This window comes from Peromyscus eremicus, chromosome 5, assembly GCF_949786415.1.
Source record: "Peromyscus eremicus chromosome 5, PerEre_H2_v1, whole genome shotgun sequence".
NCBI lineage: Eukaryota > Metazoa > Chordata > Mammalia > Rodentia > Cricetidae > Peromyscus > Peromyscus eremicus.
The window spans coordinates 66136131-66149081 of NC_081420.1; the positions used below are offsets into that span (position 1 = coordinate 66136131).

The window sequence follows — 12951 nt, forward strand, 5'->3', positions numbered from 1 at the left end:
GCCCCCTTTTCTTCTTTAAGAAGAGTTAATTATTTTTCTGTAGCCTGGGTAATAGAGGGAAAGCTTCCAACAGCTTACTGAAATGTTGTCCCTTAAGAATGGGCTGTAAATTTAGGAAATTACAACTACTGACTGAGAAGTGGAAGTTTCTTGCTAACTTTTTCCTATGTATTAATCCCACTTCTGTGGCCCTTGGATCCATTTTGCTTAATGAGAATAAAGAAAATGTTATAAGAATCAATTCCCCACTCTGGTCAGCTTCAAAAGTTTCCATGTAATAAAAGCTGTTTCCTTTGCACCCATGTCCATAAAATGTTCTTCCAAAGCTAAAAGGGAAAAGCAAATGAATGAAAAGTCCAAACATCTCCTCTTTCAGTTTTCCATTTGGATTTGCACTGCTGTGCTATACATGGTTAATATCTGCAGCCTAATGTTTCTAACAGCATAACACCATGGCATTTTGGTTAAGATTGAGTATAATTTTTCCAATATAGGTTTCCTATGAAAATTGGGCTTATGGTGAGCCAAATAATTACCAAAATGTTGAGTACTGTGGTGAACTGAAAGGAGACCCTGGTATGTCCTGGAATGATATTAACTGTGAACATCTCAACAACTGGATTTGTCAGATACAAAAAGGTATGAACCTTGCCCCCCACCTTAGATTACAAAGCTGGCCTTTTGACACCCCAGTATGTTCCTTCTGCTGGCACAAACAAACAAAAATACCAACATCAGGGAAGTGTCAGGCCCTTATTTCACAGGATAAGAATGAAGGCGTTGAGTACAGATAAATGTTCCAAAGGAACAGAAGATCAAAAAGCCACCGGAGAATCCAGGACAAGAGTCACGTCCTCAGAAATGTTCCCACCAGCAGCTGGGACTCTGGCCATACTCTGCAGCTGTAGGGGCAAGTGGGAGTCCTGCCCTGTAGTTCAGTAGGAAGGCAATTCAGTTTCGCTTTCTGGAACTTTCACCCTCTGACCTTCTACTTTATCCCTGACTCAGGTAGACGCTCCCTCCAAGTCGGAATAATCTAATGCTCAAAACACATGTTAAGAACCAGCAGTGTGAGCAAGTCCCTGGTGTTATGGGACCTACCATATTATTTTTTATGGTGACTTAGAAAATAGTGCAAAGTCAGGTCAGGCATTGAGGCCAGAGGAGCTGGGTTACAACAAACAAGGAAACAAGGACGCTCACCCTTGGATCAAAACGTGCATTGACGCCATTGCAATAGATGAATGGAACCATATTGCCCTCTGCTGTTGGGGAAGCATGGCCGCTGGCCCCATTCTGCAGTTAAGAGACCTGGTACTGCCCTCTGCTGGTTGTATATACACGCTCTCCTCATTCTGGTTTAGCATCCTTCTGAGTTTCCAGAATGGAGAAATCAGAGAGCTGTATTTTAAAAGGGTCTCTTGTTGCCAGTGGCTCGCATTGGCCTTTTTATGTTGTTAGTAGCTTTGTTATACTCTGGTAGATAGAAAATGTGGTAACTAGAAGACATGCATTATCTTGTTAAATTCCAACAAAATCCAGATATTAACTGTTTTGAAAGAAAAATACCTTTTAAAAATTCCAGTAAGATATACATTTAATAAGCGTAAGATTCTTTAAGAAGAATATATTTGTGTCTTATCCATACATGACTTCACATTAAATAGTTTCAGATAATAAACTGTACATTATTTCATAGCCACTACTAACATGTCCCCTTAGAAAATTGTGTAGTGAACACTGGCCACGTACTAAAAATTTAAATTTTTACTCTGCCTATTTATACATACTGTATAATTATAATTGGAGGGAATGGGGATGAAATCTAAGCAGTGTAATCCTGTGTTTTGGATTTGAAGCTGGGCTTTACCATTCTGAAATTAGTGTTCTTTTATTTCCTTTATATGGCACTCTTTGGGCCTAGAAATGCCTTCCCATTTATGGTGGCCACTATTCAATTTATATAAACTTTAGTTCCTCTCTTTTTCTTTCATTCTTTAACCACAATGTTATGTGGGTCGGAGGGAGGAATGGGGGCAAGTGTGGGAAATGGTCAAGGTTTTATAGACACAGGAAAATACAAGGAGTGGTACTAGCAGATGCTTGATGACCTTATGTATTTTTTCTTATTTTTATAGGGAAAACATTACTACCTGAGCCCACACCTGCTCCTCAAGACAGTAAGTGTTCCTGTGTTTTCTGATTTCTTTATTATAGCCTTTTCTGATTCCTTTCCTTTTATAATGAAAAATATTATCCTGAGAAGATGGTAAGCAGAGAGTTCTTAGTCTCTCTGAGGATCTCGTGGAGGGTTGGAGTTTCGTCTCCAGTGAGCAGGCTGCGCGCACTCCAGTCACCCCGCTGGCATGATTTCTGTGGTTTTAGAAGTCAAATCCAACGGTCCAAGCTTTTCTTTAGCACATGACCATATTGACTTGTAACTCAGTGGCTCAGAACAGCACTGTTATTCTCTGAAAGTTCTGCAAGTCAGGAACCTGAAATTGGTTCCTCTGAGTCAAAACACAAACCTTCACTCACATAACCACACCCCTCCAGAGGTTCTGGTCAATTGCCTTTAATTGTGTTCCTTGAATTCTTTCCTAAATGCCCCCTGGTTCCATCTTCAAACCAACCTTGTAGCATCTTGTTTCAGCTGTCATGTGGCCTCCTTGTGTATTGGACCTTCCTCTCTGCATCCTTCTTTGAGGGCACTTGCATTAGATTTAAAGCCCACCCAGATAATCCAGGATAATCTTTCCTTCTCAAGATCCTTAATTTAATCACATTTACAAAGTCTTTTCCATTATAATCTGATGTACTCAGGTTCCTGGAATTAGGTTATAAAGGTCTTTGTAACCTTTTGCAATATAGAAACATAAAATTCTATGCTTTGAAAGAAATCTTAGAAGCCTCCTTCTTCATGAATGAACTGCCTGGTACCCTAATTCTACCATAAACAAGCTGGTTCAGCAGTTAAGAGCGCTGGCTGCTCTTCCAGAGGCCCTGAGTTCAATTCCCAGCACCCACATGGTGGCTCACAACCATCTGTAATGGGATCTGATTCCCCCTTCTGTTGTGCATGAAGACAGAGCACTCATATACATAAAATAATAAACAAATAAAACTTTAAAAAAGAAGTTGTTTTTTTTTTTTTTGTAGTGGGCTGAAATCTGAGTTTTCATAGCTCCAGTGTCTTAGCCCTCAAACATCACAGACACCTGTATAAGTCTTCCTAGCTAGGTTTTCCTGCCAATGAAAGTAATGCCAGGAGTTCTTTTACCCACTAGCAACCCATGGATCTTACTTAGGAAGAGAAATAGGCTTTGCAGGATTGGCAGAAGGTAGATATAGATATTTGGCCTGGAATAATCCAGTCTGTCTCTGACTGAGACATCCTGCATATTCTGGAGTCCTAGAGTTGTTCATATCTTTGACATAGCTCTTTCCTCTAGTTACCATATTCTTTAATTTATCTGAACAAAAACATCACCTTTTGCTATGGCTTTCTTTTTACAGATCCACCAGTTACTGCAGATGGGTGGGTCATTTACAAAGACTACCAGTATTATTTTAGCAAAGAGAAGGACACCATGGACAATGCACGGGCATTTTGCAAGAAGAATTTTGGTGATCTTGCTACGATTAAAAGTGAAAGTGAAAAGAAGTTCCTGTGGAAATATGTAAGAATATGGTTAGGAGTAGAAGGACATGCTGTAAACAAAGATAATCCCTGAGACTAGTACCTTAGAACATATTTTCAAATTGTGTACTAAATTTGAAGTTGAGAGTAAATGATAAAAGTTCCAGAGGCTCTGAGATAGGGCCATAAGTCTAAACATTGTGACAATTCCTTTGAGTTGGTGAATTTAGTTTTCAAGGATTATATCCTAATTGTTATGTCTAAATTCCAGACCACTTGCATAACACAGAGTATGATTACTTATTAAAAGATCTGTTTGTTGGATCAAATTATTGGTGAACAGAGAGTACAGTTTTACTATTCATATAAATATTTCAGTAGTACCCAAATTGTCAGCTATTCCTGCTGAGTACCTTTCTGCTAAAACAAAAAACTTCACATGTCCTCCTTATTATTTGCCAGAGAGGAAGTGGGGAGAACATAAAAAATGGATTTATCGATATTTAAAGGAAGAGTTCACTTGACTACAAAGATATGAAGCTCGAGTTTATCATTAGCATCTTTGTGGATATGCTTTGCTTTGAAACTCTCAGGATACATCCTAATGTTGCCTAAATGCCTGTCTGGAATAGATGCTACATATTAAATCCTTACGTGTGAAAAAGTATTTCTTTTGATGTGCAAATCCCACTGCCTATTTTCTTTTAAAGGTTCTCTTCAGCAACCAACTGTCATAGACATTTGTATTATAATGAATGACTTAAGGCATTTGCTTTATAAACAGATTATTGCATTGTGAACACATTTTTTTCATTTTTATGAATATAATTCTACAGTATTTCTGCATGAGGAATAAATAGGCTGCCTTACTAATATATCGGTGTTGCCCGAGAAGTTACTTAGTAGATGACTGTAAATTGTGTATGTACTTTCTTAGTAGATGACTGTAAATTGTGTACGTACTTTCTTAGTAGATGACTGTAAGTTGTATATGTACTTTCTTAGTAGATGACTGTAAATTGTATATGTAAACTTTCATGTTCCAGACGAACAAGAATGGCGCACAGTCACCGTATTTTATTGGTTTGTTGATCAGCTTGGATAAGAAGTTCATGTAAGTAAATCAAGCTAAAGTGTCATGGTTTAGGATAGAGAACTGATAAATATCTGTGAGTTGTTTTGAGACCTTTTCTTGCCGAATGCATTAAAAGTTCTATGGCAATCTGAATCTGAAAACAAAACAAAACAAAACAAAAACCTATAAAACATGAAAGGAAACCTATTTAAGATTATTATATTAAGAATTTCAGCATTGTTAATTATTTAAAAGCTCAAAATTGGCTGGGCAGTGGTGGTACATGCCTTTAATCCTAGCACTCAGGAGACAGAGCCAGGTGGATCTCTGAGTTCGAGGCCATCCTGGTCTACAGAGCGGGATCCAGGACAGGCACCAAAACTACACAGAGAAACCCTGTCTCAAAAACCAAAACCAAAAAAAACCTTCAAAATTGGATTTAACCTCATAAAATGTCACTAGTCTCTATTTTAGGGTCCTCAGCCATCAGTAAATCATCGAATAAGAAAGTATGTTAAATAGAGATGAATAGTGAATTTATTTTAAAAATTGTGATCCTTTTTGGATCAGTGTTGGTACATAGTACCAAATGTCCCTTTTCCTTTGCCCCACCTCACAGTAATGTATTTAAGTTGATGGTGAAACTTTCCTCTCAGAAGAAAAGACTTACTGCTTCGTTAGACACCAGGATCAGGAATGGCTGTACTGGAGGGAGGGAATTATTATAACTTGGGAGTTTCTTTCTATGTTCATTAATATGTTCTCCTGAATTTCAAGAGCAGATATGTCTGTCCATCCTTCATACAGCTGTCTTAGTGGCATACATTCTGTGTGGCTTTGATTGCTGTCTTTGACCAATGGGGACCTAAAGTCAAACTTGTTATTTCTAGGGAATAGAGACATTGAATGCCCTTATGGACCAACACTCATTTGATCATCTCTAAAATAAGAGGGCTGATTTTTATGATTTATTTTCTTTCCATCTCTGGGTCCTCGAATTTCTGTAACTTATGAAAATAGTCATTGGCTCACCCACTTTATGAAAAAACAGAATAAGCAAAAGACTCAGAATGGAGCTAATGAGAAATTCTGTATTTGCTGCCCCTTTTATAGGTAGTTAAATTGTGTGATTTCAGTTAAATTGTGTGGAAATCATGATTGAAGAGTACTGTGGAAGGAATTTTGCTGCTGGCTTCCAGACTAATCAGGCTGTATGTGTCGCCCTCTTCAAGTCTATCAGGAGCTTGTTCTAAGGAGAACAAAGAGGGTGGACCAGAATTCAGCATTCACATCATTCTGGTGCATCTTCTTAGTAGATTCTTTAGTGATGGAGTCTGAAATCCCCAAATAAAGACAAATTGTATTTTACAAGATTAAATCTAACTGTGGTTGTTCATGAACTTGACCTGAAGGTATCAGGGTCACTACAGAGGAACACAAGGGATGCCAAGTAGCAGGCATTTGGGAGTTCCTGCTGATCTCCCCAGGTTCCCCTTCTGTTTATGAAGCATCCTAGGCTCCCCTCATCTTGATACACTTGCCCTTTCCCATCTCTAAGTTGTAGCCAGTCATTTCGTTATGGCTGAATTGCTGAAAAAATGCTTCAATTTTCTTTTCCAGTTGGATGGATGGAAGCAAAGTAGATTTTGTGGCTTGGGCTACAGGGGAACCCAACTTCGCAAATGATGATGAAAACTGTGTAACGATGTACACAAATTCAGGTAGATCATATACACCAATCTTATTGAACTTGCTTTGGGGTGTGATGTGTGGCATTCCTTGTATCTTTAGGTTGAAAGTAGCAAGCAATGCACTTATAAAGGGAAAGAGCAGCGACTCCCAATTTTATCAGCATAATGGTTCAGTTTGCAAAGATAAATTTATCAGGATGTTTATGAGCAAGCTAACAAATGACACATCATCTTATTTCTTCCAAATTGTGAGACATTTTTAATGTTCTTATGTGAGGAAAAGACCTAGAATATGTTTATAACTACCTTTATCTCTCTCTAGTCTTTTTCATTCCATAAAATGGGAATTGTTGACAAGATTAAATGAAGTATCATCTAAAGATGAGCACATACTTAAGTATTATTAGATTGACTGTGGGTGATGAATAATTTAATAATATATCTCCAACACCAAGAGCCTGCTCAGCATATAGTTAAGTGAAACAGTGAGACAGACATTGCATAGGTTCTTCTAGTCATGTGTGAAAATAAGGAAAACGCATTCTGAACCAATTTTTTGAGACTCTGTCTCAGATACTGTGTCTTTGAAGGTTTGTTTTTAACTAGGAGCATGTAGATCCAGCTTAGCTCTTCTCTTTTGCAGGTTTCTGGAATGACATCAACTGTGGTTTTCCAAATAACTTCATCTGCCAACGACATAACAGCAGCATCAATGCCACTGCCATTCCTACCACACCCCCGACACCGGGTGGCTGCAAGGAAGGTTGGCATTTGTACAACAACAAGGTATTGGGAAAATTAATTGCAGTCCTGCCATTTGTAACCATTGCTTTTCTTGTTGATGTAACAAAATACACAATAGAAACAAGAGAGATTTTGGCTCCGAATTTCAGAAGACTGAGTCTAGCAGAGCGGAGTAGGTAGAGCAAAACGGCTCCATGGAGGTGGAGGCCTATAGTAGAGGCTCCTCACACCTTAGAGTGGATTGGGAAGCAAAGGGCTGGAAGAGGGAGGAGCTGGACCCCTGAAGGTCTGTCTCCATCCAGTGTCCTATATCTGCCAGCCAGGCTCATGTCCCAAAGATTGCATACTCTTTAAAAGCCGGTACCACCAGCTGGGGATGTTCAGATGCACTAAACCCCAACAGTGTTGTTCATTGTAGAGCAGTGACAGATGCCAGTCTCACCATTCAAAGTCACCTTCTTCGTACTTCATCACTTTACGACCATTTTTACAAGAAAAACTGGAGATTCCCATCACAAATTCTAAATGGAAAGTAAATACTTGAGGTATTATCCAAAGAGCTGTGCCCTTTATCTCAAGGGAAAAATAAAACTCTGCAAAGAAAATCTGTGAACCATTAAGCTGACTTAAAAAAAAATTCTCAGCCGGGCGGTGGTGGCGCACGCCTTTAATCCCAGCACTCGGGAGGCAGAGCCAGGCGGATCTCTGTGAGTTCGAGGCCAGCCTGGACTACCAAGTGAGTCCCAGGAAAGGCGCAAAGCTACACAGAGAAACCCTGTCTCGAAAAGCCAAAAAAAAAAAAAGAAAGAAAAAAAAAATTCTCTTTTGGTCCTGAGAAAATTTGTGTTTAGCTATAATTTTCATGAATAGCTTGATTTCTTGATGTGAAGTTTATTACCTTTAGCTAAAACCTCTGCTTTTGTCCTTTCCTTCCATTTCAGTGCTTAAGGATTTTTGGATTTGCTGAAGAGGAAAAAAAAAATTGGCAAGAGGCACGAAAAACTTGCATAGGATTTAAAGGAAACTTAGTGTCCATACAGAATGCGAAGGAGCAAGGTGCGTAGGCTATGTTCCTGTCAGTAACGAATGTATATGTAAATTTGCCCTTGGAGAGATAGACTATTGCTTATTATAACTGATTTTTTATTTTTCTAGAATAAGAGCCAGTAGGGGAAAATCATATAAATTACTTATTAAGAATGATTTATTTATTTTATTTTCCAATTTTGATAGCAACTCTATGAACCAGGAATTATTACTCCACTTTGTGGACAAGGAAGTGATGTTCATAGAGCCTTGGGGGAAGGAGCATGCTTGGTCAGAAGGTGGAGTTTGGAATCAAAACCCTGGGTGCCAGCGCAAATCCCATTCCATTGCCAATAATCCTGTTATGCAAAGAGCCAAGGGAGAGTGGTTCTGAGAATACAGTGAGCAGCTGCTCATTTCCCATATACTCCCTGTCTGGCTCTTGATCATATCGTTTAAAACACAGCAAAGCTGAGGTTCTAATGTGAACTTTGAACAAGTGCAGGAAGAAGTTTTTTGATGAGACACAGGATAAACTGGAGTTATGGGAGTGTCTGGTAAGAGAGTGTTCACCACAACCAGGCAGAAATCCTCAAGTTCATTCTTCTGTCAAAAGAAACTGGGGCTGGGGAGATGGCCCAGTTAATAAGGAGCATGTTGCAGAAGCATGGGGACCTGAGTTCACCTGTGTTCAAAGCCTGGTGTGGTGACGTACGTGTTAAGTCCTGGAACTGGGAGATAAAGGGAAAACCCCGAGGATTCCCTGGCCAGCCAGCCTAACAAAACCAAGTCTCTAGGCCAGTAAGAGACCCATTTTCAAAAACTCTTAGATGACTGGTTCCTGAGGAAAAACACAGAGGTACCATTTGGTCTCAGTACACATGCCCATATGCATGCACACACAGACTTTCTACACAGAATGAAAGGCATTGACCTCTCTTGCATGATCCTTTGGGGACTACCCTTGCTGAAATAGGTATACCATTCAAGTTATGATTTGTGCTTTAAGGAAGATGTTGAATAAGTTTGGGAGATTCAGACTAAACTATTGTGGGGTTTGGAAACCACAACAATTGAGTTATGGAAGAAAGACCCTCAGGTTAAACACTTTGAGAAAGAAAACACACGGCCTTTGAAGGGTCACCTTATATGGTCCTAAGAGGAAAATCTGGCCCATTGAGTGACAGTTGCAGGAAAATACATACAGTTTCAAAATCAGAAAGCCATTTCAGTAGCCAGAACTGATGAGATACATTGCTTCATGAGGGGGTGAGGTGTTCAAAGAATTTTGAAATGTTTAAGTTGGGGGGTGCCCAGCAGGATACCGTAAAGCCACATATACTGGCCAGCATGTTGTATACAGAAGTCCAATAGAGGTTTGCTATGTATTTAAATGTATAAGAAGGTTGTAGGAAGAAAAATAGATTGGATATGTTCTAACATCTCTTTCAGTTGATTAGGTGGTGTGTGTGTGTGTGTGTGTGTGTGTGTGTGTGTGTGTGTGTGTGTATGATATACTTGTATGATGTGCACATGCCTGTGTGTGCAGGTGCACAAAGCTGTGTCCTCTCATGTGGACATGAAAGGAGGATACTGGGTGTCCTCTGCTCTGTGACTCTCTGTCTTGTTATTCTGAGTCAGGGTCTCTCACTGAAGTTGTAACTAGGCTAGCATCCAGCCAGCCCTTCTTGTCTCTGTCTTCCACAGTGCTGGGATGACAGGCATGTGTATCATCACATCCAGCTTTCATATGGTTTGGGGGATCCAAACTTGGGTCTCCATTCTTACTTACTGCTCCATATCTCCAGCCACAGAGCATTTCTTATTTTCAAAACCATTACCCAAAATTATGAAAAAGTATAGGAAAGAAGATCCTAGAAACCTATGTGTGGCTCTCACAAGTGCCTTGGTCTCTCAGTGTGCAGATGTGCACTCTCTTAGAACACATTACACATGAAACCAACCACGCTTCCACAAGAATCTTTGACAAGTTCACCAGCTCTTCAGACACCCGAAGCAAAGGGTCAAACCACAACACATGATACAAGAACATAACATTCACATTTCTCGAGCTGGCTTACCGCATTTTTGCCTCAGCTACCCAGCAGAGAAACACGGTAATGGATTTCCTCTCTTCACCACAAAGTGCTGATTCCTGGCATTACATAATTAGAACCTGAGTAGTGGAGACATGCAGAAGGAAGCAATTTTCAGATAAAATAACATTATTCCTGGCAAAACAGACACACGTTGTTGAATATGTAATGTGGCTGTTGGCATCAGAAGTCATTGCGGTATGCTCCCAGATAGAGCTGTTCCACATCGCATTTCAAGTTGATCACAAATGTTTCCATCTTATTTAGGAAACAAATAAAATCAAAATGAGTATCTATCTGCACTCTTAGTTCACTAAAGAATATTGGAAGGAAAATATTTGTGGTATTCTAATTTTTAGTTATTGAGAAAAAAGAATATCTGAACAAGGCTCTCCTATTTGAAAACAGGGTACTGATTTAGCACTGGCTGTTCCACAGAATTGTTTGTTCATGCACAAGCGAGTGATTATGTTTATTAGTATGTGAAACCCACATGCATGTGGCTGCCTGCAGAGGCTGGAAGAAGGTATTGGATCCTTTGAAGCTGGAGTTACAGGTGGTTATGAACTAGGAGTTGAACTTGGGTCTTCTGAAAATGTAGCAAGCACTCTCAACCATAGAGCCATCTCGCTGGCCCCCTATTTTGCATTGTCTATCAGAGTACCCAAATGCTGGGCCATTCCATTCCTTGTCCATCTTCAGGGGACATATATTGCTGCTCTAGTAAATAGAGACTCTGTCTACCTGGCAATCCATGGGTCAGGTATGGATGGTGGGATCAAGAGGCAACTGCTGAGGGAGGCATGGGGCAGACTGAAGGGAAGGTACTGGGCATATGGACATTGAAATCTGTCATTGATTCTTGATATTTGTTCCTATTCTCTCTACCACAGAAATTACTGATACAACAAAAAGCCACACTATTCTATATACTCTAGATCTTCTAATTCTATGATATGAACCCTTTAGCTTAAGGATGTTGGGTCTGTACATCCCTTATTAAGTGGCCAATGGTCCCTAGGTGTTGCTTGCCTGGAAAGACCCCAGTTAGGTAACCCTTGCTTGGATATCCTGTGACACAGAAACTTTAGGAACAGGGTGCTTCTTATTTTGATAAATGGCTTTGATTTTCAGAGCCTTCTGGTTGGAAACTCTTCTCCTAACTCTTCTTCTTCTAATTTCCACCAGATTATTTTATTTATAGAATCAGGACAACTGATAACTTACAGGATTCTTTTGGAGAGGAAGTAGAGGAGACAGAAACTAGAGTCTTGCCTGTGCTGTATCATCAGTCACCTTTTCATCTTATCTTTTGAGATAGGGTCATGTTAAGTTTCCTAGGCTGATCTTAAATTCATTCTGTAGCCCAGAGGATGCTGCACTCGTGATCCTCCTGCCTCAACCTCAAGATTGCTGGGACTACAGTCCTGTGCCACCTGTGCTCCAGTTGCAAGGGATCCAACATCCTCTTCTGGCCTCTGCAGGCACCCCAACACTTGTGACCTTTACGCTCGACTACGCACAAGCGCACTCACACGTGCATCAATAAAAATAAACCCTTAAAAATGAAAATGCAAAATAGCATTATAGGCTAAGTTTTAATGAATTAGAAGAGCATGCTTCTTTCTGCAGGATAGTAGGCACATATTGAGGTATCCAACACGAAGAGGGGATATAGGATGGGTTGGAGACTCACTTAGCCTCTTCTCTGGGGTGCCCCTGGCTAGGATACAACTCTCCCAACTGTCTGCAGTGGTTATGTAGAACCTAGGAACACATCGAAGTCCAAAACTCAGTTGCTGATGTGATACAAAGATTAGACTGTGGCTCTTTTAATGCTTTGCGTTGTTTAGAAATAGTAACAAAAAGTCTTGGCTTGTATGCTCGTATTTTGAAATTAGCATATTTAAAATATTTTTTGTGCTTGGATTGTTCACTATACCAATTTTTAAGTCATCTTGTATAACTTTCTTTCAGCCTTTATTACCTATCATATGAAAGACTCCACTTTTAATGCCTGGACTGGGCTAAATGATGTCAATTCAGAACACACGTTCCTTTGGACAGATGGACGAGGAGTTCATTATACAAACTGGGGGAAAGGCTACCCTGGTGGAAGAAGAAGCAGCTTGTCTTATGAAGATGTGAGTGCAGTTCTCAGATCACCGCTCCATACCCTCTCCATGTGCACAGAGTCACCTTATTGATTAATTTGCTGTGAGATTTCCACCAGACTCCTCCTTTCTGTGTTCCGTTTTTGCAGATTTTGTCAGTTTCAGGCTGAATCAACCTTAAAGGAAGGGCTGTAGGCTTAGTTAAGAACCTTTCATTGGCAATAAGCAGTAGAAATCCAGCTTCACTCTAAGCCTCACTGATACCCGGGACAAAAACATGAACCTAAGGTTATGATTGCACCATCTGCCCCCATCCCTTATAGCTTTTGCAGGGATTGTGATGCTGATCTGGAAGCCATCACTACTTTTGAAGACATCATCACCATCAGCACTATATTTTATTATATATACACTATATATAATATTATATAGTATATAATATATATTATTACAATATATTATAATATTATATAGTATATAGTATTATATGTGCTCTATACTATATACTATATACTATATAATATATACTATATATACTATACACTATATACTATAATATAATATA

At 39.6% G+C, this 12951-nt stretch overlaps 1 protein-coding gene across 1 annotated transcript in view; it reads left to right on the forward strand.

Moving 5' to 3' along the window:
* The window catches only part of Mrc1 (mannose receptor C-type 1), a 90927-nt gene that overhangs the window by 62357 nt on the left and 15619 nt on the right, over positions 1-12951 (forward strand). The window contains exons 15-22 of the mRNA XM_059263614.1: positions 495-639; positions 2139-2180; positions 3517-3680; positions 4687-4754; positions 6336-6436; positions 7050-7192; positions 8092-8206; positions 12250-12416. Of these exons, the coding sequence (XP_059119597.1) occupies positions 495-639; positions 2139-2180; positions 3517-3680; positions 4687-4754; positions 6336-6436; positions 7050-7192; positions 8092-8206; positions 12250-12416 (945 nt within the window). The remainder of the gene's footprint in view (positions 1-494; positions 640-2138; positions 2181-3516; positions 3681-4686; positions 4755-6335; positions 6437-7049; positions 7193-8091; positions 8207-12249; positions 12417-12951) is intronic.